At 65.2% G+C, this 27,769-nt stretch overlaps 1 protein-coding gene across 1 annotated transcript; it reads right to left on the reverse strand.

Moving 5' to 3' along the window:
• Nucleotides 1-8: 8 nt before the first annotated feature.
• Nucleotides 9-27,769, reverse strand: UROC1 (urocanate hydratase 1). Its single transcript, XM_057705987.1, has 20 exons — nt 27,644-27,769; nt 23,570-23,700; nt 22,841-22,934; nt 21,980-22,039; nt 21,581-21,709; nt 21,026-21,087; nt 18,483-18,549; nt 18,257-18,400; nt 17,200-17,288; nt 15,820-15,882; nt 15,305-15,484; nt 14,596-14,693; nt 14,352-14,424; nt 13,160-13,281; nt 12,782-12,852; nt 10,231-10,329; nt 8,811-8,910; nt 6,367-6,448; nt 1,050-1,149; nt 9-162 (listed from the first exon to the last, which is right to left on the reverse strand). Exons 1-20 carry the CDS (start codon nt 27,767-27,769, stop codon nt 22-24), a joined length of 2,031 nt encoding a protein of 676 aa, XP_057561970.1. The 3' UTR covers nt 9-21.

Raw genomic sequence — 27,769 nt, forward strand, 5'->3', positions numbered from 1 at the left:
GCCACGCGGCTCCCGCCCGGCTCACGGCCGCAGGGCCTGCTGCAGCAGACGCTCATCGGCCACCTCGTGGGGCAGCGTCACCACCAAGCCGCTGTCCTCCTGCATCGTCCGGCGGATGGTCTCGTAGGCCTTCCGGTTCCCGGACCAGCAGCGGCGGGCCACCTGCAGGGGCGGGGAGAGGCGTGCGGCGTGGGTGCCCCCGCAGCGGTCCGCGGGTTCCCACGAGGCATCCTGCAGGCGGGACCCCTGTGCCATCCGCGGCCGGCAGACCCCGCGGCCGCCCCGCGTCCACCCCCCGCTCAGACCTCCTCCTCTCTGAGGCCCCCGCCTCTGACCCGACACGGGCCATCCTTCTGCCCAGATGCCCCATCCCCGGCAGGGGCCCCGCCCGGGCCGCCAGCAGCAGCGTCCACAGAGCACGTGGACCTCGGCGCTGCCCTCAGCCCCGGCCTCTCTCCCGCCCGCTTCCTTGTCTCCACGGGGCCCCGCGGTCCGGGCTCCCCTGGGCAGCGGCCTCGGCACCTCCCCCGCCCCCGCTGCCTTCTTGGCACCCCCACCTCCTCCCCTTCGCCGCGAGGACCAGCCGCCTCTGCTGGGGGCTCCCGGGAGTCAGCCCCGCCCACCGTCCTGGGCTCCCCCAGCCCCTCCCCATTTCAGCCACACCTGCGTACCTGCCCCCCCCACCCCCGACCTCCCACGTGCGCTGCCTCCCCCTCAGGCCCTGCGATGCGGCCCCAGAGAGGGACGGAACCCCCGCACCACGCGCGTGCGCACACACCACGCCTGCGCTCTCCGTGGCGCTGTGCCAGGAGGTAGCGCTGGGGGAGGGGCGCAAGCCCAGGCCCCCTGTGGACACTGGCTGGACTGCAAACAGCCCGGCTGGGATGCGGGGCGTCTGCTAAGGAGGAAAACCCTGGTGTGGCCGCAGGGGTGGCAGGGGCGGCAGGGGCGTTCCAGGCTGTCTTCTGGGCGGAGAGGCAGCGCTCCAGCTCCGGTCTGCAGCGCGGGAGGCAGAGCCACCGACGGGGAGGGGCCCGGCGGTCACTCACTCCGTTGGAGACGTCCCAGCTGAGCATCATCTTGGCCTTCTGCTCGGCCTCCTGGGTCCCGTCCAGCACGAGGCCAAATCCCCCGTTGATCACCTCACCCCTGCGAGAGGCCAAAGGGTTTCCAGGTCACTCCGGGTCCCAACCCTGCGGAGGGCAGGCCCGTCTGGAACCTGTCCAGGGAGGTGGCCAGTCGGCCTGCAGCCCAGGGGATGCAGGAGGCTGCCCGCTCGGGCCTCTGCACCCTACCCGCGGACCCCGGGCCCACCTGCAGGGACCTTCCCGCCCACCCCCCCGTGTCGCCTCCATGGGTGACGGGACCACGTCCTCCCGCGGCTCCTGCTGCTCCGTGCAGCTCTCTCCTCCTGTGGGCGTATCTGGGGGCCTGACTACTTGATCTGAGGGCCAGGCTCCTTGATGTCCAGCACTTCCTGGCCCACCTCCTCTCCTGGGCGGGACGTGTTCGGGGGTCACTGGTGTCTCGAGAGCCGTCTTTCGCGTCTCATCATCTACGTGTGCCGGTGCTCCGCCTCTCCTGCTGTTTGCACCGCGGTTTCTCTCCATCAGCCACGGGGACCATGTCCTTCCTGGCGTCCTGGGTCCGTCCTCACCGGCCCCCCCACCCCCGCCTTTCTCCAAGGCTCCTGCTCCGCTCACACCGCTGACCCTCCAGCCCCCTTCGGTTACACACGCAGGAAACACCCTCAATCCTGTCAGCACCTGCCAGGTTTCACTGCCAGAGTCCAACCCCTGGGATCCCCGCAGCGACCTGCCAGGTGACCCTGCACCCTCAGGTGCCTCGAGTTCCTCGTGTCTCAGATCCTCCGGCCCGTCCGGCCTCACCCACTTCTTTGCCCAGCTGGACCCTCCTGACGAGCTCAGCCGGCTCCCCCCGGAGGTTGAGGACGCTCTGTTCCATCCCCACCCCGGGCGCAGAGAGAGCCCCTGCACGAGGGCCCGCGGCCCTGCAGCCAGCTGCCCTGTGCCCGTGTGCAGGCTCCCAGCACCTCCCACGGCCCCTGGGCGGAGGGGAGGCTCCGCACAGATTCAAGGTCATCAGCTCGTTTGTTGGAGGCTGGTGCCAGGGATCAGAGGACAAAGCGGGCGGCCGCCACAGTCCTCTGACCAGAGAAGCCTTTCAGAAATTAAAATGACATCTTTCAGGACGTCCCTGGGGGTCCAGTGGTTAAGACTCTGAGCTCCCAATGCCGGGGGCCCAGGTTCAATCCCTGGTCGGGGAACGAGATCCCACATGCATGCTGCAACTAAGAAGCCTGCATGCCGCAACTAAGGAGCCCACATATCACAACTGAAGATCCTGCATGCCACAACTAAGACCCAGTGCAGACAAAATTAATTAATTAATTTAAAAAGAAAACATCTTTTGTTTTGGGAGCCTGAAGCCCAGATGGTCAGAGAGCAAAGGTGCTCAGCTCCAGGCGACCTCTGCAAACCCTGCCCGGAGGAGCCCTGGGCCCTGGAAGATGGAAAGGAAGAGGACCCCTGTCTCGGAGCAGTTGCTGGACAGAGAACTGCCCTGTTGAGAAGGACATAAAATCAGAGCCCTGTGTCACATGTAAGAAGAGTCAGTGCCGATGTGCTAAGGAAGGAAATGCTCAGCACGGTACAGTGAACACGAGCACACGACTCAGGAACAAGACCCTGGGCGAGAGCGACTCAAAGCGAAACAACGGGGCCTGCGATTCTCGCCCAGCAGGCTGGTAGCCCCGGGCTTCGGGGCCGACAGCAGCCAGGGCTGAGGTTACGCCAACAGGACTCTTCATGCCGAGAACGGCGGTGGTAGCTGTCAATGTTTAAAACGCCCACCACGCACACCTGATAAAGGCTCGCGTCCACGGAGGGGGTGCCTCGGGGGGGGCCTGTCCCAGCTCCTTCGCCGGAGGCGGCCGGTGGGTCTGCTGGGAAGCCCAGGCCTCGCTCTGGGTGCGGCTGCCTCCTGGACGCTCAGGTGAGCTGAGGTGTAAGGGTCCCGGGGGAGGCCGTGCGCGGTCGTGCACTACGCCGGCCTCAGGGCCCTCGCCCATCCGCACCTCCAGCCCGCTAGGCGCGCTGCTATCACGACTGTCCATGAGAAACAGGCTCGGCTTCACTGGTGCAGACAGGTCCGCCCGGGGATCCACGCCCTTCTCTGGGCCTGTGAAGACGCTGCCGGCTACGGGGTGGAGGGTGAGGCAGGTGTGCGTGCGCGGCCGCGGCTGCACCGCCAGGAGCTGGGCAGGGATGCCGGGTCCTCCCAGGGCCGACCGGCCGGCGGCGTCTGCACCTCAGCAAGCTCCTTGGGGATTCCCACGCGCGGCCGGGCTTGAGATGCGCTCTAGCGGGGAAACAGCGTCTGTCTCCAGATGAAGACAGTGCGCTCATTCCTCAGAGACGTGGGCCCCGCGGCTGGACCCGGGCGCGAGGACGGAAGGTGAGGACACGGGGACGAGGCGCAGGCTCAGCACCAGCAGCGGGGCTGGTCCCGCCCGTGCAGCTCCCAGAACCGGTGCACCTCCCTGGAGGAACGGGACCACGCCGTTTACGGAGCTGTCCCAGCAGCCGAGAGCAGAGACCGACCGCCGGCTCTGCCGTCCTGCGCCCCGTCTCACCAGGAGCGGACGCGGGGACCGCGGGGCAGGCAGCACAGCGCGGACGGGCGCCGGCACAGCCAGAGGAGACGGGGCGGCACAGGGCGCGAGCACACGCGTGAAACCCGAAAGCAAAGCAGGCGATGTCAGGTCACGTCTTCCAAACAGAAAGCCAAGCAGAGCCGGCGGTGGCGGGAAGAATGGGTGTGGGACAGACGCTGCCCGCGGCCCTGGCAGGAAGGTCTGCAGTGTCTGGCGGGTGAAACCACGCAGCTGTGGGTCGGACGGGTTCCGGGTGAACCTGAGGCCCGTTCCCTTGAGGGCGGCCAAGGCTGTGCCCTGTCAGAGCCTGTGGGGTGGCCCGGGGGCGGGACCCCTGTTCTGGGAGCCCCGTGCAGGGTCAGGGGCGGGCAGTGCCCTGAGGCCCTCGTGTCCTGCATGCTTCCTCGGGGGGCCCGTCCTGCCCCGTCCTGCCTTCTGCCATCCTGCCGTCCACGTCACAGATCCTGGGACACAACAGCTCCGGGTCCAGCTCCGGCCCCTTCGGAGCCGCTCTTTCGCCTCCAAAACAGACCCAGCAAATCCAGCGCTGAAATGCCAGACGCCCAGTGACCAGGCGCTCCCTCCGTCCTGCTTTCTCCAGCCTGTGTCTCTGAAAGGACACGCGCCCTGGTCGCACTTCCCGTTCATGAGGGTCACCCGGCTGGGCTGCACTCAGCCCTCCGGCCTCGAAGGCCCCAGGCCACGCCGGCCCCGGGGACGCACGGGGAGCTGCAGCCTGAAGGACCTGGCCCTGGGGGGAAAGGCCAGGCTCGATCCGGCCAGAGCAGGCTCAGAGGTCAGTTCAGAGGCGGCCGGCCTGGGGAGCTGTCCTCTCCTGCGGCGCCACGGCACCCCTGCTGCTCTGAGGACCAGGAACCTGGCGCGGCCGGAGCTCCCCGGGCGATCCCCCCCCCCACAGCGGCCGCCCGCTGCCTCGGTTTCCTCATCTGTAAATGCGTTTCTTTTCCGAGATCAGGTGAGAGAGAGGGGACTCTCAAGTGCTGGCCACGCAGCCCGCATGCACCTCACATCAGCTGTTCCTCCGTCGCGGCAGCACGTGTGACTTCGTGGTTTATAACGAGAAATGTATATTTGGTCCTCGTCCACCGTTCCTGACCCAGAGCTCCCCGAGCCCCGGGGACGTCCCGGGCTGAGAGGGACGACGGCGTCTGTCGCTGTGGATGAGGCGACCTTGGGGAACCACCCAAGGACGGGGCCGCTTGCCCGTGGAGCCCACCGTGTGCGCAGAGGCCTGGAACGTGGGTCCCAGCCCCTGACCTTCCGGGAGGGGAGGGGGCCGGAGGTGGAATGAGCAGCCCATGGCCAGGGCTGTGGCCAGTCACGCCCCGTGTGAGGAGGCCTCCACAGAAAGCCCGCAGGAGGGGCCCAGGCAGCATCGGGCTGGGGGAGGCGTCCACATGTGCAGCCCCACAGGCCAGGAGGGCTTCGAGTCCTCCCCGCGTGCATCTCCTCATCCGGCCACTGATTCACACCCGGTGACGTCTTTTGTAATAAATGGGAAATCCAGTGAGGAGACGGGTTCCCTGCGTCCCGCGAGCTGCTCCAGCAAATCGGCAGGGCCCGAGGAGGGGCTGCAGGGACCTCTGATCTGCAGCCGTGGGTCGGGAGCACAGGTGACAGCGTGGACGTGTGACTGGAGTCAGACGTAAGAGGTGGGGTGGGGACAGCCCTGGGGGACGGAGCCCTCTACCGTGGGACCTGACGTCACCTCTGGGCAGAAAGTGTTGAAACTGAGCTGACTCACAGGACACCCAGCTGGCGTCGGAAACGCCCACGTGTTGGCACTGGGTGCAGAACGATAGGCACATCCCCCTGAGGGAGTCTCCCAGGAGCCCAGCTCCCTCGTGGCTCGTGCTGGAGACAGGCCTGGGCGGGCAGACCAGGGCCGGGACCCAGGGAGCCCAGCGCCCAGGTCCCCGCCTCCCAGCCCAGCCCCTGGCAGAGTGACAGGACGGGGCAGGACAGCTCTGAGAATCCCTGGGAAACGTGTGAAAGCAGCTTGAGGGGGGCGTCCCTGGTGGCGCAGTAGCTGTGAACCCGCCCACCAGTGCAGGGGGCCCGGGTTCCACCCCTGGTCCCGGAAGACCCCACGTGCCGCGAAGCCACTGAGCCCGTGCGCCACGACGACTGAGCCTGCGCTCTAGGGCCCGCAAGCCACAACTGCTAAGCCCGTATGTCACAACTACTGAAGCCCACGTGCCGGGGCAGGGGGAGGGTGTGAAAAAAAAAAAGCAGCATGAGGGACTTCCCTAGGGGTCCGGTGGGTAGGACTCTGTGCTCCCAATGCAGGGGGCCCGGGTTCGATCTCTGGCCACGGAACTAGATCCCGCGTGCACGCTGCAACGAAGAGTTGCCATGCCGCAGCGGAGATCCCACGTGCGCAGCTAAGACCCAGAGCGGCCAAAATAAGTAAATAATAAATATTTTTTTAAAAAACCAACACGAAAATGACAGGAAAGGAGGATTTACGGCCCCGACGGCAGGCCTGGTGTCCCACGAGACAGGTGAGGCTCCAAAAGTGGGGTGCTGGGCAAGGCGCCCCCTTTCCAGCTCACACGAGCAGCCCTCGGCAGAGCGGGCTCAGGGCGCAGGCCCAGGACCCTGGAGGGTCCCCCGAGACGCCCGCAGGGGCCCCCACCCGTACCACTGGCCCCCCGGAACCTCCTTACCAGCCGACACCCCCGCCGTTGTGCAGGGCGACCCAGGTGGCCCCCCGGAACGCGTCTCCCACGAAGTTCTGCACGGCCATGTCTGCGGACACAGAGCCCCGTCAGCCCCCGAGCGGGCGGCCCGGCCGGCCAGGGTCAGAGGGACAGGTGGGAACGAGGGAGGGCAACTGTGGGAACAGCAGAAATTTTGTTTTCCGAGCCGAGCAAAGCAGGAGCGACGGGCGTGTGCCCGACGGGCGAGCTCTGTCACCCCCGCCGCTGGCTCTCTAGCACCGAGCGCCAGCTACCGTGCCCCAGAGGCACCAGGACACAGGAATTCAAAAGGATGTGGTGGCGGTGTCAGCTCAGGTGACAGAGTGCCCGTCCCACCCTTCACACACACACGCTGAAGGCTGGGGGACAAGCTGCCCATTGCCACCTGCTCTCGGCCCCCCCGAGGCCTGACGTCCCAGCGCAGCAAACTAGCCAGGGCTCTGCGGGGAGGCCGGCGCCCGCAAGGAGAACGGGACCCGAGCGCCACCCCTGTCTAAGGCCTTGCTGGACGACAAGCCCGGGCTCGGCTGAGCCCCAGGCCCCTGGGCACGCGGACAGAAGGGGTCGGCCCCGTCTGCTCTTCCTCCAGACCCCCGCTCGTGCCCACGGAGAAGATGGAGGGGGTCGTGGGAATGCTTTCCTCCTAGTGGGGGGTGGTGAGATTCAAGAAGAGCAGCTCTATGTCCTGGAAAAGGCCAGGCAGCGGACGCCCCCCTGCAGCCCCCGGGACGCCACAGCTCTGCCCACACCTCGACTTCAGCTCCGAGAAACGGACTTCAGACTTTGGACCTGCAGAACCACGAGGGGACACATTTGTGCTGTTTCCAGCCTCTGAGGCTGCGGTACGTTGTCACGGCGGCCAGAGGACACGAATGTAAAGCACACGCACGTCAGAGAGCTTCGCAGCCAGCAGCGCCCTGAGGGGTAAAGGGGGCCTCACGGGGCGCTGAAGAGACAACAAAGCTCCACGGGGCACAGCTGACGACACGGCCTGAACGCACACGCGGCAACGCGGATGAGAGCTGAGAAGAGAGCAGACAAACCCACAGACACAGCTGGGAGCTTCATCACCCGGCTCTCGGGGGTCTGCGGAACCAGTCGGCAGGAAGTCACTGAGCATCTAGACAACAAGAACAGCACTACCAACGGCCATGACCCAGGGGACACTGAAGGAACGAGCCCCCCAGTAAGCGCAGGACACACATCCTTCCCACGTGCACCAGGAAGGACCACACTGGGGGCCGCAGTACAACCCTTAACGGATTTCAAAGAACAGAATGAATACAAGCAAGCTCTCGGACTGCAGTGGAATTAAATCAGAAGTCAGTCATGGAAAGATAGCTGAGAAATCTCCCCAAACTTGAACATTTAGAAAGATACTTCTCAATAGCCCACAGGTCCAAAAGGATGTCTCAAAGGAAATAAAAATATTTTGAACTGATTGAAAATAAAAATATATTATGTAAACATCTGTAGGATGCTACTAAAGCGGTGTTTAGAGGGACGTTCATAAGATACTTTTATTAGAGAAGAGAAAACGTTACCTCAGCTTCCACCTCACGAAACCAGAGAAAGAAGAGCCAATTAAACTGAAAATAAATAGGAAGAAGGTCATACTAAGGATTAGAGTAGAAATCAATGAATTTGGATTCATTGGAAAAGGAAGAGAAAAAACCACTTAAACTAAAAGCTTCTTGAGAACATCAATAAAATGGATACACTTCTAGCCAGGCTGATCGAGGAAGAAGAAAGGAAACACAGGGACTCCCCTGGCGGTCCGGTGGCTGGCGCTCCGCGCCCGCACTGCAGGGGACACAGCTGCGATCCCTGCTCAGGGAGCTAGGATCCCGCAAGCCACACAGCAGCGAAAAAGAAAGAACAAAGACACAAAGGACCAACATGAGGAATGGCAGAGTGGACCGGCCCCGCAGACGTTAAAAAGATAATAAAAAACACAATTCCATACCTATACATTCCGTAACTTAGATAAAACGGACCCGCTCCCGGGAAGAAGTGACGTGGACGGTGCTCCCGAGCGCGTCTCCTTCCCCTGGGGCCCGTCCGTGAGGGAAGGAGCCGCAGGTTCTGGGAAGCGGCAAGGCCTCGGGGACAGGGACGCGGACTCTGCCGCCGCCACCCGCCACCCACGTGCGCCAGCGCACTTCATTCTTCACAGCAGCCCTGGGGGCGCGACCGCGGTGGTCCCCGCCCTGACGGCACCCGGACATCACCCGGCAGGCACCCGGCCTGGCTCACAGCCGAGGCCCGCGGCCCGCAGCCCGTGCGCCCGGGGCGCGTCGCCCTGTGCCGCGCCGCTCGGTGCCGGCGCCGCCGGCCGAAGGCCTCTCTTGATTTTTAGATAAAATCCCAATCCAGCAGAAAAGAACGCGTCAGCGTGTGGTCTTCCTCACCGGCGCAGAAGGCAGAGCCGTCGTGAACGTTGGAGGTTTCCCGGAACGGGCTGTCTGTGCCGCTCACGTCATGGTGGTCTCGGGTCAGGACCACTGGTGCCTGCGGTGTGGGGGACACGAGCCGTCAGACAGCCGTGCCCGGTGCCCAGCGCGGCGCAGACGGCCGGGCCGGGCCTCGCCACACACCGGGCGCCCTCGGGACTCCCCTGGAAAGGAGCCCTTCGGCCAGGGGAAGCACAGCGTTTCCCAGGCCCCTGTGGCGGCTCCGAGACGCACGCTCCGTCCACCCGGAGCCCCGCGCACTCCCCAGGTGCCGGCTCCGCGTCTCCCCAGGCCCGTCCGGACGCTCGCCAGGCCCACTTTGCGGGAGGAAGAGCGCGGCCCGCGGACGGCAGGACACCTCCCTAGCAGCCCAGGGCTGAAGGGACAGGCTGCGGTCTCCACCGCGCAGGGGGCCCAGGGTCTCACGGCGCCCTGTCCCAGGAGCCGCCCTGCCCTCGCGCACGCCGCGTCTGCTCCCGCCTCATCTTTGCCCTGAGCCGTCTGCCCCGTATTCTGACACCTTCTGGACACGCAGGCCTCCGCTCTGACGCAGAAGGCCCCTCCTGACCCCTGGCGCCCACGTCACCTCACTCGCTTTCTGCACAGAGTCAGCACCATGGACCGCCCCTGGACTGACAGCTCTGCCTGCGGGTCCAAGCCACCCTCCCCCAGGACCAGGCGGGACCCTGCCTACCTCGTCCTCTGCACACACCCCAGTGTCACAGCAAGGCTGGCTCCAGGGGCACCGGGGAGGGAAGGAGGGGGAAGAAAGAGGGAAGGAGGGGGAAGAAGGAGGGAAGGAGGGGGCGGAAGGAAGGAAGGAGGGGGAAGAAGGAGGGAAGGAGGGGGAAGAAGGAGGGAAGGAGGGAAGAAGGAGGGATGGAGGGGGAAGAAGGAGGGAAGGAGGGGGAAGAAGAAGGGACGGAGGGGGAGGAAGGAGGGACGGAGGGGGCAGAAGGAAGGAAGGAGGGGGAAGAAGGAGGGTGGAGAGGAAGAAGGAAGGATGGATGGAAGGCGGGAGGGAAGGCGGGAAGAGGCGGTCTGTGCCCCACTCACCGCTCCAGGCCCCCTCGCATAGCGGGAAGTGCACATGTGTGAGGTGGGCGGGGCTGACCCGGAGGGAAATGGGGGGAAAGGGGGAAGGTTGTTGTGGTTTGAAAGAGGCAACTCAACAAAGCCGCGTGAAACACTCGTGGGAAAGCCACGCTTGGAGGTTACGGGAGCCTCCTTTCTGAGAAGAGGCTCAGAGGGGACCCCTGAGGGCCCACAGTCACACAGCAGGGACCGAGTCCTCAGAGCCTGGGCTTGAGGACCGCTCCTCCCTCCCGGGGCGGGGCTGGCCTGGCAGGGCGCCCACCCGCAGCTCCGGACAGCCCACCTTGATCTTCCCACAGGCGATGGCTTGGTTGAAGGCCACGGCGATGCCCACACGGCCTTTCTGGTCTGAGTAGAGGATCCTGGCCTGGGAGCCCACCACCTGCGGAGAGAAGGGTGTGAGCTGCCTGACGCGGGGGCGCTGGGGAGACACGTCCGCCAGCAGCCAGACCGCCGCCTCCAGGGAGGCGAGCGGCAGCCCCGGCGTCCGCCCCGCGTGTGCGCGTGCGGTCCCCCGCGCGTCCTTCGTGGCCCATCGCGGCAGGTGAGCCCCCAGGGGCCCCCAGGACTCCGACTGGCCCGTCCCCGGGGATGTCACCCATTGTGGGCGTCCCCCCGCTCGCCCTGCCCACCAGAGAAACCGCGACACCCCCAAGGCCGGCTTGCTGTGCCCGCCCTCCTCCAGCGTCACAGCCTGAGTGTCCTCAGTGAGTGTGCGAGGGAGACACGCGTGTGCTCACCGCAGGCGGGCGAGAGGCCGAGCCCCGCACCGCCCGCAGGACGCAGCCCCTTTGGGGGCGGGGCAGTTGCTGCGGGAAACAAGGCTCCGGAAGTGAGCAGGGGTCCCTTAGCGCAGCGGTCCTCAGCCAGGCCACCTCTCCCTGGGGGCGGCTGCGGACATCCTGGGTGCTGCTCGTGTGGGCAGGGACGCTGCGCGTCGCCGGTCCCCGTGAAAGAACATCCCGCCCCCAGGCGCTGGAAGAGACCTCAGCGCCCACGCTCACGGCGGCCTCATCCACAGCAGCCGAGAAGCAACCCCGTGTCCACTGCCGGTGATAGATAGACAGGTGTGGTCCGTGCACACGGGGAGCAAGATTCAGCCCAAAGAGGAAGGAAGTCCTGACACGTGACAACAGGGATGATCCCTGAGGACACTGCGCTCAGGGAAAGACGCCAGACGCGAGGGATGGGGAGGGGCGGGGGAGTGAGTGTCTGATGAGGACAGAGCTTCAGTGTGGGCAGATGAGAAAGCTCTGGAGATGATGGTGGCCATGGTTGTACAACAACGTGGATGTGCTTAATGCCACCAAGTTGTGCCTTAAAAATGGTTCAAATGGTACATTTTATGTTACGTGCATTCACCACAATAAAAAAGATCTGCCCGGCCCCAAACGCCAGCAGTGCTCAGACTGAGAGACCCGGGACTCTCCAAAGGGGACGCAGGTGTTTCCCTCGGCCGCCCGCCGGCTCTCCCAGGGACGGGGTGACACCCGGGGGCCTCCACGGGAGCCCCGCACACGCCCGCCTCGCGCTTTCCACCCACATCATTGCTGGGAAAACTACACCATAACTCAGCACAGCAGAGATGTTCAGATTTCTTGGATCCAGAAAAAAAAAAAATGGGAGAAACTGACAGGATGGCCAGCCTTGTCAAGAGTATACAGTGAAAGAAACAATTAAAATTTTAAATAGACCCCCTTCTGTGATCACCATCTTGAGAGAGAGAGAAACCTGAAACAAGGGGGATGGATACAATATCCGGATAACTTCACCCCAAACACACAGAGAGCCCTGCTCCTGGCCTCGGGGCCGCGCCCAGCTGGCTGCCCACCGGCCCTCAGCCCCCCGACCCCCTGCGGCCCCTTCCAGGTGGTCGTGCCCCTCCCTCAGGGCCCAGCCTGCTCTGCTCTCCAGGCCTTCGCTGGACGGCCCGCCCCACCCCGGGTCTCCGCCTCCTGCCCCACCCTCCCCAGGCCCGGGCCCTCAGGTTCAACAGGGACGGCTGCGGGCACCGCGGGCACTGGGTGGTGGGCACCAGGCACTCCGTGGAGGGATGCACAGGTGACCACTGGGCCAGGAGGCGGCGGCAGCGGCCTGGGTGGACGGAGCTGGACTGGGAAGCCCAGGAGAGGGCACTCAGGGCTCAGGGCCGGCGTGCCCAGGACCCACTGGTCCGGGTGTGGCGGCAGCGTCCGGCCACCAGGGGCTGTGGCCGCAGGCGTGTGAACCGAATGCCCATTTTGCATCTTGTCCTGGGGCGTCCGGCCAGCTGCCTCCTGAGACCTGCGCACTTGCTAGTCCCTCTGCCCCCCCAGCGGTCACAAACCACCCCCATCCCTCACGTAGACCTGAATTCACAGTCAGCTCCTCGGAGACACCCTTCTGGGGTCCGTATAAACCAGTCCCCACCCCGAGCCACCCGATTCGTGGTCACGCTCCCAGGCACGGAAACGCCCACCCGCTCCGCCCTGGCCGCACAGCGGCAGGGGGCCTGCTCCAAGCCCTGCGCCACAGCCCGGCGGCACGTGCCGCGTCCAGCACCTCCGCGGTGTGGACGGGATGGGAGGCTCAGAGAGGCCGAGCCACTCACCCCAGGTCACATGGCCGAGAAGCCGGGAGGCCTGGCTCCAGGGCCCTGCAGGGGAGTGAGGGAGGAAGCACCTGCCTGACCCCGGTCCCTGTCCCAGAGCCCAGGCCCCCTTCTGAATAGCCCCGGGCTCCCCTGTCCAGCAGCCCCGGGGTGAGGTGGCCAGGAGGGACGCCCCCCGAGCAGCCCAGGTGGCAAGCAGAACCCCACCTCGGGCAAGGTCCGGCGGCCCCCGCCCAGCGCTCACCAGCCGGTGCCGGGCAGCCTCCCGGATCCAGTGGATGTTGTCCATGTACTGCTGCTTCACGGCCGGGTTCACTGCAGGGAGATGGGGCGAGCGCGTCACGGGCACCGGGAGCCCCTGCCCCACGGTGGGGCTGCAGAACCCCCCCTCGAAGGCTGCAGGGCAGAGGCACCTGTCTGTGTCCACAGACAGAGCCACAGACGGCCTGCAGCCGCCCTGACGTGGAGAGAGCAGAGCAGCCTGGACACGTGGCGGTGACGCGGCAGACGCGCACGGGGCCAGCTCCAGCAGCCAGAGTGCCGTCCCAGGCAGCACCGGGCCCGTGTCTGTGGGACCTCGGGGGACCACCCGCACGCCAGCATCTTCCACCGACAGTCTCACCTCCGCCAGCAATGGCCTCCTCCAGCACAGACGTGGCCAGCTGATCCGTGACCGCCAGGTCCTGGGGGTCCCCCGACGTGCACACCCAGCGGAAAGGCCCGAATCCCTGGGAGAATATGTCCCTGCGAGGGCAAAAGGCTCGTCGCCTGGGGGCTTCCCAGGCTGGCTGCACCCCTGGCTGGGGTCACCATGGTGCAAGGTTGGGGAGGCCGCAGACACTCCGGCACTGAGGGTGAAGGCTGTGTGCTGGGCGGGTGCGTGCGTGGGGGCCTGTGCAGTGAGAGGGGGCGTCAGGGACCAGAATTGTTGCCGGAAGCCCCTAAGCCACTAACTGGACGGTAACTTCAGGGCTCCGCTCCCCCGCCCCAGTCCGTCCCCTCAGCGTCCCCCGCGCAGGGCTGCACCATCTCTGGCTCGGGAGCAGGGCGCTGGGACACAGACAGGCAGAAACTCCTTACGTTGCTGTTCAGAGATGACCTGGAAACCAGGCAACTGAAGCTAAACACGGGAGCACACTAAACGGAAACTCGGCCAAATCTGCCTTAGGTGGGCCGACCTCCCCAGGTGACTCCAGGGGAGACGCAGGGCCCTCCCTGGGCTCCAGGCCCGCCCAGCCCCTGCTGGGCTCCCTTCCCGCGGCCCCCTGGGGACGCCCCCGTGGCCCAGGGCCTGTGGTCGTGGCCCAGCTCTGGTCCCTGCGCTCCCACAATGAACCTGAGAAGGATGCTGGTCTCTCTCGCCACCCCTCCCCGCCCCCGCCGGGGTTCCCTCTGGTGCAGATCCGGGCTGCGCCCGCCCCGCCCCTCCCCCGCTGCTCAGGCCTGGACTCCATGCTGCCCTCTCCCTCCGAAGGCTCCCCCGTCCCTGCTTGTTCGGGGCCCACACAGCCAGGAAGGCACGCGGGCTGCAGGGATCAGGCCCTCAGCTGCCCACTCAGGGCTCCGGCATGGCTGGGGGATGGGCGGCTCCTGGGTCAGGCCCCAGCGTCCTGTTCTCTCCCTGAGGCCCTGCGCGGGATCTCACGTTTTCAGCTCCTCTTCCCCTGCCTTTTGGGGTAGAAATCCCGTGACCCAGTGTTGTGGCCCCTCGGGGAGGTACGTGGGGTCTCAGCAAGTGCCCTGAGCACTGGTGGGAGGAGGAGCTCTTCAGACCTGCACGTCCAGGACAGACGCTGGAAGGGCCCGTCACTCACCCCATAATGTGCTGGACATACGAGGGGTAGCGGAACTCTGTCCTGTGGGCGCCCGTCTTCCCCACGTCGGCCCCTGTGCACAGAGACCCGCCCAGCATCACCTGGAGAAAGCGAGGCCCCGCGGAGCCGAGGCCCTGGCGGGGCCGGCTTCCACCAGGCACACGCGGTCTGCCCCACCGGCCATGCCGCCCGGCCCACGAGGCCTGCAGAGAGGGGCGCGTGCCAGGCCCCCCTTCTCTCTCACCTGCCCTCCAGGCCTCCAGCAGGAAGGCGTTGCCGTAGTCCCAGAAGAAGAAGTTCTCCTGGGCCAGCCTGTTGATGGCCGAGACGTGCCTCCGCAGGCTGCAAGAGGCCGCTTGGTGGTCCGTGCTCAGTGGTCAGCGCAGCACCCGCCCCCACCCAGGGCTGGGAGCACAGCCCAGCCCAACCCGACGAGACCGCCCTGCTGACTCCTCCCCCTGCTGGCTCCACCCCTGTTGACCCCTCCCCCTTCTGACCCCACCCCTGCAGGCTCCTCCCCCAGGGCCTCCTGCCTGGAAGCCCACACCCCAGCTGGCTCCTCACCTCCTCTTACCCGTCAGCACCCTGCAGGCGGCCCCTAAACTAGCGCCCGCGGGTCAGCGGCCAGCCAGCCAGGCTCCAGGCCCAGGCTCCGTGCTGAACAAGCCACGGCCTCTCGCAGCAGCGCCTCAGGCTCCCCTCCCTCAGCACCGACTCAGCACTGACGCGTGCTGGAAGCTGCCCCAGTGTTTTGCACATGTCACCCCGGTCTGTCCCAACACCCCCACGGGCCAGTGAGCCCATGACCCCGTGTGACAGAGGAGGAGACAGAGGCCTAGAGAGGTTAAGGGTCTTGCCCGAGGCCACACAGCTGCCACGGGGTCACCGGGCAGAGGCCAGAGCCTCCCAGTCCAAAGTCCCTGCCCCCCCAGGAGCCCCAGGGCCTGCATTACCTCTCCTGGACCAGGCCTTTGAAGGCAGCGGGGTCGGAGGCCATGAGGTCCTGGGCCTCTGTGAAGCCCAGCTGCACGGGGTAGTAACCACCGTTGAACGGGTTGTGGCAGGATGTCTGGTCTGACCCCAGGTCCACCAACAGCTCCCCCGTCGTGTCCAGCTCATGGACCAGACGCTCCCTGGGGACACGCAGGTGGTCAGGGCAGGGCAGGCACTGCCGGGGCCCGAGGTCAGGGTGCAGCCCTGGGGGAACGCGGCATTTCCCAGCCCACACGCCCAGCAGCCAGGCACCGAGGCTCGTCCTGCTTCCCCCAGAAAGGTCCCTGGCGGGAGGGCTGCCGGGCCGGGCAAAGGCTGCTGTGACCTCGGCCACGACCCGGGCCACGAAGGCTGGGAGCAGAGCCCCAAGCTGACACTTGAAACCTTGTGTCCGGGGAGCACCTGGCCAGCATCGGGACCGTGGCTGGAGGGGGCTCACCTGGAGTCCCCAGGGCTGCCAACTCCCCCCGCTTACCAAAGATCCACCACGTTGCCATGGTAACCAAGGCTGAGCGCCTCCTTCCTCTTCCTTGCTTCCCTGGAAGGGTCAAGGGCAGGAGAGATGGCCCCATCGCACCCGCTCATGGCTGCCCGCCCTCAGCACACAGGCCCCAAGCTGGCGGGGATGCAGAAGGCTCAGGAGGCACCCGAAGGAGGCACCCAGGCCCGTGGGGAACAGCAGACTTGAATGCCCTGGAGGACAGGCTGACAGAGGTGACAACCCTCCCCGCCCCGAAGCGTAGAACCCCACCGGCAGAGTTAGGGCCGCTGCTTCCAGGACCCTCATGGGGGCCCTTGTAGACCTTGCTCAAGGCGGTCCTTACATCGTGATTCTAAACACCACTTGGAAAATGAAAGGGCAAACGATGAGACCCTATTTGGGGGAAGAGAAGACTTGAAAACATGACAGCCTCACCGACGTGGGAGGCTCCCCGTCCCCATCTGCGTCTCTGCGGCGCAGGGAGTGGAAAGGACGCGACAGGCTGCTGACAGTGTGTGTTTTGCTGATTTGGACGGACCGTTTTCACATGTGTGACCGTGGGAATTAAGTGCCCAAACTCTGTGTGAGTGACGAGAGGGAGCAGGCAGGTGCAAGAGGGGTATTTAGGCATGACGGAGACGTCACAGTGGTCAGAGGCGTGTGTGTGTGTGTGTGTGCGGGTGTGTGAGCAGGTGTGTGTGTGCGCATGTGTGAACAGGTGCGGGTGTGTGAGCAGGCTGGGGTGTGTGTGTGCGGGTGTGCACGTGTGTTCTAGATGCACACGCAGGGTTGGAGCCAGGTCAGGGAAGACCCTTCATGCCACACGAGGAGATTGGAACTTCTCCTGTAAGTGATGGAGCGTTTTCTGCCAGCTTTCTAAAAGCGGTGTCTAAAAGGACCCAGTCCTGGGAACGGGCATGTCCTCCCCCTCTGTGTGACTTTGAGCCGCCTCACGAGGTCCCCGCAGCCCCTGGGGGAGCAGCTGCGGCGGGGGAGGCCCCTGTGCCTGGCGACCTCCCCCGCGGGGCTCAGCTCTGCAGAGCAGATTCGGGGACAGGCAGCTGACGGGCGGCCTCCAGGGCGGCCCTGCCGTGTCCCCACGGAGACACCTCAGGGACGGCACAGCGGGGACGCGCCCAGCGCCCCAGGGGTCCCGTCCAGGAGACGTCCGGCCTCCCCCGGGTGTGCAGACCCGACCAGCACCTACTGCGCACCCGGCTCTGGGCTGGGCACCGGTGCAGCAGTGGGTGAGCGTCAGGGTCACCGAGAGAACGACTGAGGTCGGTTAGACCACGTGTGTGGCAGCAACCAGCGCGCAGCAGAAACCCAGCCGGTCCCAGCCTGGTCCACCCAACCCCGAGGCGGGCGTCGTACCTGAGTCTTTCAATGCAGCCGTCCAAGCTGTCAGTCACTTCCATCAGCCAGCCCTGCTTGTGGCGCTTCATGAGGGCCGTGCCATCCACCTGGGACCACCAGGCACGGGGGTAGACCACCTGCTTTCCCAACAGGGCAGGCAGGCCCTACGAGCTGCTGTCCGTACTTACTCCCCACCCCCCACCCTCCACATCAGCAAACCTGGATGTCACTCAGGGTGACACGGCACTCGGCCCCAGGGGATGAATCACATCCCAGCTACTCACAACTGCCCTGCCACTGTTTTCAGCCTCCCTTGTAGATAAGAATGTCTATTTGATCCCATACTGACCCATGAGGTAAAAGAAGGAGTTTCTAAGGCATTATTTTCCTGCAAACATAGAGTCAGACATAGCTGGCACTTCCCCTTCTCCTTGCCTTGAATACAGATGCGATGGCTGGGGCTGGGGCAGCCACTTTGTATCCATGAGGGAAGCCCAAGAGACTCTAGATGTTGGCCCTGACATTGAGCTGCTGAGCCAATGCCAGCCCTGCTGGTTACGTGACAAAAATAAAACCCTATTTGTGTAAGCTGCTCTCGCTGGGTTTTCCGTCGCCTGCATCCAAGTGGGCTCCTAACAAGTACACCTGTGTACGTCACAGGCTTACTATCGGCCAAGTGCAGATCCCATGGGTGCGTGCCCCCGGGCGTTCCTCGCGGCCACCCCTCCTCATCCACTCCCCACCCTCTCCTCCTGCCAGAGGAGCTGAGAGCCAGAGGGAAAGCTCCTGCGTTCGCCCCAGCTCTCCCCGCACCCGACCGCTCCGTCCGAGGTGGCGGGCTCTGCTCATTAATTCCCAGGTTTACTGTCTCCCAGCTCTTCTCCAGGGCCCCGGGGAAAGGGGAGCCCGGCTACAGGCCGGCAAGTCCACGGAGGAGTGCTGGCAGGCCCTGGCCCTGGCAGGCGATGGGCACTTGGAGGGCAGGGGCGTTTGCTGCCCTGGGGACCCACACTGGGAGGCTTTGGGGGGCGGGCGTGAGAGAAGAGGGGGTGAGCGGGGGCCCCCGTGGACTCACCTCTGCAATCACTCCCACGCACCCCACGATGACGGCGGCTTTGGCCTGAGCCCCACTCATCCCGCCCAGCCCGGAGGTGACAAAGACCTTCCCGGCCAGGTCCTGGACGCCCAGGTACCGCCTTCCGGCGTTCAGCACGGTGAGCTGCAGGGCGAGGAGTCGGGGGCACCGTCCACGCCAGCTCGTCCACCCCCAGCCCCGTGGCCCGGCGTGGCCCGCCTCTCACCACTGTGCCGTGGACGATGCCTTGGGGACCGATATAGCAGTAACTCCCCGCCGTCATCTGGCCGTACCTGCCCACAGAGGAGGAAGCGGGGTGAGCTGGTGCGTGGGGCCCCCACTTCAGATGGTCTGCAGTGCCCTGTCATCACCCCACACGCAGCAGCACGTTCTCCTTAAGAAACAAGAGACAACCCTAGAAGAGGCCACAGTCCCCCACTCCCGGTCCCCCTCAGATCTTTCATAAACAGGTTTCGTTCTTTTAAAAACTGTGATAAAAGCGGCAAAATCACTGGGGAAGCTTGGCTGCATCGACAAGAGTTGACGTGACCCAGCACCTCCAGGTAAAGGCGCGTCGCCACTGTCACCACACCTCCCGGTGCAGCGGCCAAGCCTGGGGCGCTGACGCCTCCTGCAGGAGGAGAGCGGGGGCGGGGCGGAAAGGCCGAGGCCTCCCGGCAACGCCCCGAGTCCAGGTGTGCAGGATTCCCCTCCTGGGGCGTCCAGACAGCTTCCCAGGGGCCCCTCCTGCGGGCACCCTGCACAGCGGCCAGAACCGCACACCCGAGACGGCGTGCTGCGTGCGGGCGGAGGCCAGGCAGCGACACTGGCAGCTGTTCTGCGAGGCGGGTTGTTGTTTACGTACGTGGCCCTGTCCTGTAGCCACGGTTTCCGGAGCTGCGCTTCCCTGACACAGGCAACGCCTGCGGGGGCCTTTCCGCATCAGGAGCCGCAGACCTTTCCGCGGCCGCACAGTCAACCCCATCAGAGGCCACAGGACGTCCGCTCTCCCTGTCGGCCAGCCGGGCGGCCCGGCTGGCCACGGAACTAGGCTGCGGCGAGCGACCTCCCGGGCCCGGCTGTGCCCTCCAGGGTAGAACCCAGGACGGGGTGCCGGCATCACGTTCCCCAGCAGGCCGACGTAACAGACATCCTCCCGGGAGGCGGCCCCCGCCCTGGGGCGTGCTCCCCGGGAGCCCCCGTCCACGCAAGCACACGTCGGGGGCCAGAGCTATCACTACGCCAGCTTTGCAGGCAGGACCGAGTCCCAAGCTCGCACGGGGACACGCGGCGGGGCTGCGAACAGACCTGACCCGCGGCCTGCTGCTCCCGAGATCACTCTTGGGGGTCAGAGTCTTCTCCATTTGGCACTTTGACCTCCCGCACCCCTGGCTTGGCCGTGTTGACCTCGACGCCCCAGCCTGTGGTCGCCTGTCCCCCCACGAGGTCTTATCCCCACTTCCATTTTTGTCAGCCTGACGGTGGAAAGCCTTTCCTCTGGTCAGCGGTTCTCAGATTCCTTATACAGGTAACCCCTTCCCATCTCCGTGGCGACCTGCATCTTCTCCTCAGTCAACTGCCCGCAGCACCTGGGGTCAGCCCTCGGGGCGGCCACAGCAGGTCTGACTCTGTCCCTTTAAACTTCCATCCCGAGCCCGTGGGACAGAAGCACAGGGGCTGGTCCGCGGCCGCACCCAGGAGGCGCTGACTGTCCCTCTGTGCCCGCTGGTGCCGAAGAGGTCCTCAGGCCTCATGATAAACGACAGTAACAGCAACGCGTCACATAATAATAACTACTTAAGACAAAGCAGAAAGGTAATTGGATTCCTGAGCCTCAGTTTCTTCCTCCACAAAATGGGTAATGGTCCCTCGTTCAGAGGCATCTGTAAATCCTAGGTCTCGTGGGGCTGGCTCCAGGCACTGCAGACGTGCTCGCACTTTATGAGGCACCACTCCAGCACGAGGCTCCCGCCACGTTCCTTCCATCCCCAGAGAAAGGAGGACAGCCCGAACCAGGTTGCAAGACAGCGCGACACAGCCCCGCAGGCGAGCCCTGCGCGTCCGCCCGCCTCCCGAGAGGGACCGGCAAGAGGGCAGCAGGTGCAGAGGGCGCCGTCCCCGGGCATCCAGTCACCCCCTTCCAGGGCCCACACGCACGAGGGATGTCGGGCAGGACACGGGAGACGCAGCAGAGGGTTCTCTTCTCGCTGTGGCGTCTTCTACAGCGTGTGGGGGACATTCATGTCACAGTGCACGGCGGGGGGGTGCTGCTGCTCTGCGTCTCCGTGGCGTGTGGCGGCACAGACGCGTCGTCAGAGCTCACGGAACGGAGCACACGATGTGTGTGCATTTGTGCATTCGTGAATGTCACTTCAAAAATTCACGTGTAAATTTCACTTAGAAAGAAAACTGTGGACAAATGTCGAATTCCAGGCCATGATACTTGCAGCCGACTTTGAGATACATCAAAAAAACCATGATGGACAGACAGACAGACAGGAGATGAAGTGAATGCAGCAGTGTGTTAATCACAGAATGTTCCCTGCTAATTCTTTCAATTTTCTGTATTTTGAAATTGATTATAATCAACTGTTGCAGAAAGTAGGATTCAAATGACACATTCACTCGCTCACAGGTATATAAACATTGTGGGCATATTCCTGAAGCGAGCGGGAAATACACAAAGACGAAATTGTGCTGTAGAGCTGTGATGGTGAGGGGTTTTCTAAGCCTGGCAAAGACTGTAACATAGGCTGAAATAGCACTTACATCGTAACCCCCATGGCAAAGAGCTTCTCGTACTCCGTCCTGGAGGAGTAGTTGGGAATGACCTGCAAAAGAGGGGCAGGGACTTCCTAGGCGGTTAAGAATCCACCCGCCAATGCAGGGGACACGGGTTCGATCCCTGCTCCAGGAAGATCCCACCTGCCGCAGAGCAACTAAGTCCGTGCGCCACAACGACTGAGCCTGCGCTCTAGAGCCCACGTGCCACAACTACGGAGCCCACGTGCTGCAAGTACTGAAGCCTGTGCACCCTAGAGCTCGTGCTCCACAACAAGAGAAGCCACCGCAATGAGAAGCCCGTGCACCACAACGAAGAGTAGCCCCTGCCTGTGGCAACTAGAGAAAGCCTGTGTGCAGCAACGAAGACCCAACGCAGCCAATAAGTAAATAAATAAATATTAAAAAACAAACAAACAAAACCAAAAAAAACATGTAAAAAAAAACAGAGGGGCAGGCTGGGGGCTGGGGGCAGCACCGTGTCCCCGGGGACAAGGGCTCGGTGGTGTGGGGCACCTGCCCTCCCGCTGCCCCGGGACCCACCATCCCGTTGGTAATGACCAGCCTCGGGGCACTGGGGCTGCTGGGGAAGAGGCCCAGCGGGTGTCCACTGTACATGACCAGGGTCTGCTCCTCCGTCATCTGGGACAAGTAGGACATCGTCAGCCAGAACTGTGGGGAGAGCGAAACACGGGGGCTCCGTGAGCGGGGGCCCCACGTGGGCCCCGAGTGCCCCCTCCCCGGGCCCTCCAGGCCGCCACGCTCCCGGGGCTCTGCCTCAGGACCTCCGACATCCCAGGTAGCCTCCAGGGCTGGGGTCTCGGGCGTCAGGGAGCAGAGCCCGTGTCCGGGGCCTGGTCTGTGAGGTGCCTCCAGGACCGGGGCCGCGGGGGCGGAAAGGCCTGGGGTGGGGGCGGGGCCAGGCCACCCCTTCCAGCGTACCTGAGCCCAGTTGCTGAACACCTGCCCGTTTCCTCCGTAGGTCACGAGTTCCTGGGGAAACTGGGGAGCACACGGAGCTGTCTGAGATGGGGGCCGGAAGGGAGGCCCCCGCGTGCACCAGGTTCAGGGGCCAGGCGGCCGACGGCCCCTGAAGGAGGAGTGGAGGGCGGGGGAGAAGCCAGAAGGGGCGAGGCCCGGGGACAGTGGCCCACCCGTGACCGCCTAAGGGCTCAGCCTGGGTTGAGCGTCAGAGTTGAGCCTGGGGTCAGGGTTGGGGTCTGTGTGGGCCCAGGGCTGAGGAAGCTCCCACCACTGGCTGGAGTGGTCACATCCTAGGACCCTTCCGCCTTCAGGGACCCCCGAAGCCTGTCCTCTCTTGAACACGTACAGACTGGCACTCAAGGATGCCGGGACAGGCACGTGTGGCCAGCTCTGCGTGGTCCACGTGTGGCCACTGAGCACTTGAGCCACAGCCCACTTGATGAGCTCTAGGAGTAAAATACACCCCAGGTTCCAAAGACGTAGCAGGAAAAAAACACTACGAAATATTTATATTGATGATTGCATGTTACATGATAATATTTTAGGTATATTGGGACAGACCACAGTTCTAAATCTGTTTCTGTTCAGCTTCCGCGTGGCTCTCAGGAGATGTAAATGCGCATGTGTGTCTGCTGTGCCGGCGCTGGCGCCGCGGTGCTGATGCTGCGTCACAGCAACCGGAGACGCAGCCCGGCGCCTGGAGGAGGGTCGGGCCCTGCCTGCACGTCCCGGGAAGCGACCGCTATTTCTACACACACAGCTGGAGAGCACCGCGGGCGTCTCTCAGCCGTGCCCGCCCTGCCCCGCCCCCCGCGTCACCTGGGCCACGGCGGGGTCCAGGCTGTTCATCACCATGTGCATGATGGCCGCGGCCGCCCTCGCCCGGCAGGGGTACTGCTCCACCGCGTAGGCCCTGCAAGGGGGTGCAGTGCCAGGCCTGCCGCCAGGCGGGCACGGGCTCCTCCCTGCGGCAGCTGGGGCGCACCCCGGCCGGCTCACAGACGCGGGCAGCCAGCCCTGGCACCCCGCAGGAGGCGCCTCGGAGTTCCCGGCGGCCGCTGGCAAATGCCCTGGGGCTTTGGGCCCGACGCTTCCCACCGGGCCACCCCACCTCCCCGCCAGGGGCTGGCTCCAACCGGGAGAAAGCAGACTTCAGAGCCAAGCGGAGCCGCTCCTCCAGGCGCCCCCGACTCATCCGTCCTCTCCCTCGACCGCCAGTGCCCCTGGGGATCAGGCTGCCGCCCAGGCGGGGCCAGAGCACGCGGCTCCTGCTTTGTGGGCTCCCTCCCTCCAGTCTGGGCTTCTGGCATTTCCAGCAAAAGTGGTGCTGAGTGCAGTGCCCAGGGTGGGGGCAGCGCCTCCTGGAGACGTGGGGAAGGCAGGTCCTCCTGCCTGCAGCTGGCGACAGCCCCGAGCCTGGCCTGGGGCGGATGTGCCCAAAGGCCTCCTGGCAGGGGTGGCCTGGGCCTCGGCCTCCCGGCGCCCTGACCCCAGCAGGTCCCTCCCGGGGGCCTCCCGCTCTGGGCCCCTGTGAAGCTGTGCACTCACTTCATTTCAATGTCGGGGCAGAAGCGGTACATGTAGATGTGCCCGTACAGTCGCAGCTCCTGGGCAAACTCGGGGGCCAGCAGCTCCTGGACGTCCGGGGGGAAGTACCGAAGGGCGTTCCTCAGCGCCAGCTGGCGGGGTGGAGAGGAGGGCAGTGAGGGCGGCAGGGGGTGCGGGCTCCAGGCCAAGATCTCCCATCTGGATTTGCCTCTGCTCCACTCAGAAACCTAGGGCCCCAGCCAGAGACCGCCTAGTTCCCACCCCAGGCCCGTCTACCGTGTCACCTCCTGCAGGAAGCCTTCCCTGATTGCCCTCCCTGCTTCCTGTTGGCAGCCCTTATAGTCCCCCCCCTTCTGCTCCCTAGGGACCAGGCTGCTTGACCAGAGAGGGGCCTGCCCCAAGGCCTGTGGCCACAGCGGGAGGTGCAGACTCAAGGGGAGGGAGAGCCAGGCAGGAGGCTCCTTGTGCAGGCGTGGGGCAGCACCCGGGCGGCCAGGAGCCTCGGGCGGCCGGGAGCCTCGGGCAGGCGGCGCACAGCTACCCCCAGGGTGGAGCCTGAAGCCAGGGACGGGCGGCCAGGAGCAGGAGGACGCCCTGGGGCTTCTCAGCGCACAGGGAGAGCAGCGCCCGTCAGCCTTCCCCCGACGCCCGGCCCTCGGCCCTCGGTCTCCTGTCCGGCCTCCGGGCCTCTGCCCCCTCCCTTCCCGCTGCCCCGGCCCCGTGCCACCTGCCTCCCTGGGAGCCCATCCTCAGGGCGGCCTCGACCTCGCCGTCCCGTCCGGACTCCCGGGCTCCCTTGTTTCTCCCCCCAGGCTCTGCACCCGGAGGTTCCACGGGTGGTGCTTCCCTGCCCCTCATCGGTCTCGCTGAGCTCGAGGGGGCCAGGGTCCCGGCAGACCCCTCCCAGCGCCCAGCAGGCGCCCGCAGGCGGGGGCACGGGTGACGGCCGGTGCGGGGGTGGATGTCGAGGCCGTTTATTCAAGCAGCCCGCCCCGGAGAATGACCTGCTTTGGGGGCGCGAGGAGGACCCCCGTGAACACCGCCGTTCAACACGCGCCCACGGAGGGCGAGGCGGCGCGAGTCTCGGCGGAGACGGGCGGGCGGCAGCGCGGCAGCGAGCCTGCGCGCAGGCCTGGGCCCTGAGGACCCCAGCGCGGGGCGGGCGGAGAGAGCAGGAGACGGATGCTTCAGGAAGGAGCCGAGGCCAAGGAGGGCGACGAGGGAAACACCAGCTCAGGAGAGGCGGGAACTGGAAAAGGTTTGCACAGCGAGTCCCTCTGTAACTTCCACGTAGACTATTGATAAAAGTGCACAATCCCTGCTCTCTCGGAAGGAACGGATCCGAAATATAAGCGTCTCCCTTAAGAAAGGCGGCGAGGAACACGCCCACAGGAGGCCCTCGGACTCCAGCAGGCGTGAGAGTCGCCCGGAGGCTCAGGTGCATCCGGAGGGACGGGCCCCCCACCTGCAGCGTCTCCGTCGCGCATTTCTGACCCGTTCCCAGGGGCGGCCGCTGGCCCAGGACCCCCGCGGAGGAACGTGCGAGCCCCGCGCAGCAGCCGGGCGGGAGCGGGGGGCCGGCACGGGAAGGACGCGCTACAGCAGGCCGGGGACGTGGGCGCGAGGCCAGGCAGGGCGAGGCGCTGGGGCCCTCAAGGTCGTGTCCGTCCCCTCGGCCTGGGCCTCTGGGGTCCATGTCACACCTTGACACAGAGGCTGGGTGGTTTTTTCTATGGGTATACAGCTTCTAACCAGAGCTTGCCAAGTGCAGCTGAACGTTTACAGTTTCCAAAGCAACCTGTCACTCACACACACACACACACACACACACACACTCCACGGGAGGCGTGACTGTATTTCAGGGGCCCTAATACAGCCTACAACTCTAGCTTCCCTGATTTCATTTTCTGACGCATACTGGTTCCGACCCCCTAAGCCCACTCCCCGGCAGGTGGGGTCGGGGGCACGTCCCCTAGTACACGATGTCCATTCTGGGACCACGGAATTTCTCTTTACCTCTGAAATTCAGTCCATTAGCCTGCACGTGTCTTCGTGTCAACTATTCTATACTGGGGTTTCTTTTTGTTCTTTCGAGGATAAACTGTCTTTTTATCTGCAATTTCATGTTTTTACTAGTTCAGGAACGTTGTCTTCTATTACATCTTTGTTCAATACCTTTATCGTCTGTGTCTCAATTTGCATAAAGGCGAGCAGTAAATATTTCTTGAGTGAAAAAATAGAAAGAGCAGCAGCTCTGCTGGCCTGGATTCGCTACTCCGAGCTCTGAATGGGGGCAGCTCTCAGGGTTAGGGTGAGAAGACGGACCTCAGGCAGGTGTGTGACCTGCCTCCCCGGGAGGGGTCGGTCCTGGGGGAGGCGGCCTCAGCAGAGAAGGGGGCCCCATGAGGACGGGCCAGGTGGAGAGACGGGTGGTTTCCCAATGAGCTCAGAACGGCAGGCCCTGCTGGCCACCGGCTGGACCAGCTCGCCCACCCCAACTTGGCACAGGTCCGTCTCTGCACCTGCACTCGCTGCCTCCCTCTGTCCCAGATGCCTCCCCTCTCAGATCCCCCCATTTGGGCTTGGGCCTGTCCAGAGGAGCTCCCGTGTCCTCCCGCAGGTCCGTCCTGGGACTGGACTTGTGTTTCCTCCAACACCCATCACTCCTCCCACCTGGCTGCGTCCTACGATTCAGTCCAGCTCTGACACCATGGACCGGAGTCCAGCCAGACCCCACCCACAGGCCAAGGGCTCAGCCCCACGAGATGCCCCCACTTCAGCCGCCAACCACACGCCCCGCTGTCACCTGCGCTCCTGACCGACCTGCTAGAAATGGGGATCCCACGCCCCTCCTCAGGTTTGATAATTCACTAGAACAGCTCACAGAACGCAGGGAAACAGGTTCACTGGTTATTACACAAGAAAGGATGTGATGAGGGGTCCAGGTGAGGAGAAGCCCGGGGGCGGGGAGGGGGTGCTGGGGCAGGAGCTCCCACGCCTCCTGGGTGCCCCCCCCCCCGGGCACCTACGCCTGTTCACAGACCCGGCCGCTCCCAGCCCCGTGGTTGGGGGATCTGGGGGCTCCTCACGTAGGCGTGAGGGTCATGGATTCCGTTCCCGGCCCCTTGCGCCTCTTGGGAGGATGGGGGTGGGGCTGGAAGTTGCAACTTGTAATCGCAGCTTTCTGGTGACCGGTCCCCACCAGGGGCCCCTGCAGTGGCCTCTGACCCCAGGGGAATTGCAGCAGCTTTAGGAGCTCAGGGTCGGACCCGAGGTCAGAGATTAAACACCAGCAGGCAGGGGGAGGGGCAGAGTCCACACGCCTGTTTCTCCTCATCCCACAGGACCAGGTGCGGGCTCCCCACCTCACCCCCATGCCCTGGGCGCCCACCCCAAAGATCCAGCCCCTCCCACGGCTCAGCCTCCCCAGACCGCACGTCACCCGGCTCCAAGGGCCCGCGTCCTGCAAGCCGATCCCGTCACCCGGCCATCAGGGTGTCCCCGGGGATATACAGGTGGCAGCACCCTTGGAACCCTCACGGCCGAAGGTCGCGGCATCGGCGCCCAGCAGGAAGGTGGCCAGGTGACCTGCTTGACCAGGCGGGCGGAGCGCGCCCCCAGAACCCCACAACGGGTGGCCTTGGTGGGAGGGCAGCGGCCTCCACCTGGGCGGAGGGATTCCTCCTCATCTCTGCGCTCCGTTCCCCCCGGGATCCTGAAGGGACGTGGGAGAAAGCGCCCCGGCCTGAGGCCCGGCAGCCTGCGCACGCCCGTGTGTGCGGCCAGCGCGGGGGCGCCTGGCGCTCAGGAGCCGCGGCGGGTCGTGCCGTCGGGGCCCCGCGCTCGGCCACCGTCCCCGCCGCGGGCTGCGGGACCTCGAGCCGCAGGGCCCCTCCCCGTCAGTGAAGGGCGGCCGCGGGGGTCCCGGGCGTGGAGGAGAGCGGCCGCGGCATGGCCGGGGTGCCGCCCCTGCCCCCCCGGCGGCAGCTCCCGGAGGCGGAGGCCGGGCGGAGGGGCCGCAGCCCCCGCAGGGGAGCGGGACACACGCCCTGCGGCGGGGGCGCAGCCTCCTACCTGCTCCTCTGCGGGGCTGAGGCCGGGGGTCCTGACCGGGGCGTGGGGCACCCCGGCGCGGCGTCCCCGGTTCTGCGGGAGGGGCCGCAGCGGCAGGCCGGAGCACAGCGCCTGCAGGCTGCTCAT

This window comes from Hippopotamus amphibius, chromosome 13, assembly GCF_030028045.1.
Source record: "Hippopotamus amphibius kiboko isolate mHipAmp2 chromosome 13, mHipAmp2.hap2, whole genome shotgun sequence".
In the NCBI taxonomy this organism is placed as follows: Eukaryota; Metazoa; Chordata; class Mammalia; order Artiodactyla; family Hippopotamidae; genus Hippopotamus; species Hippopotamus amphibius.

What these genes read in the sequence shown, in the direction of transcription:
- UROC1 (XM_057705987.1), bottom strand. Translation starts at nt 27,769, where the DNA reads ATGAGCAGCCTGCAGGCGCTGTGCTCCGGCCTGCCGCTGCGGCCCCTC. An exon ending in TATGTCCAGCACATTATGGG is followed by an intron (nt 13,282 to 14,351) that starts GTGAGTGACGGG and finishes TTGCCCTCGCAG; the next exon opens with GGACATATTCTCCCAGGGAT. An exon ending in CGGCTCTGCCTTCTGCGCCG is followed by an intron (nt 6,449 to 8,810) that starts GTGAGGAAGACC and finishes CTGTGTCCGCAG; the next exon opens with ACATGGCCGTGCAGAACTTC.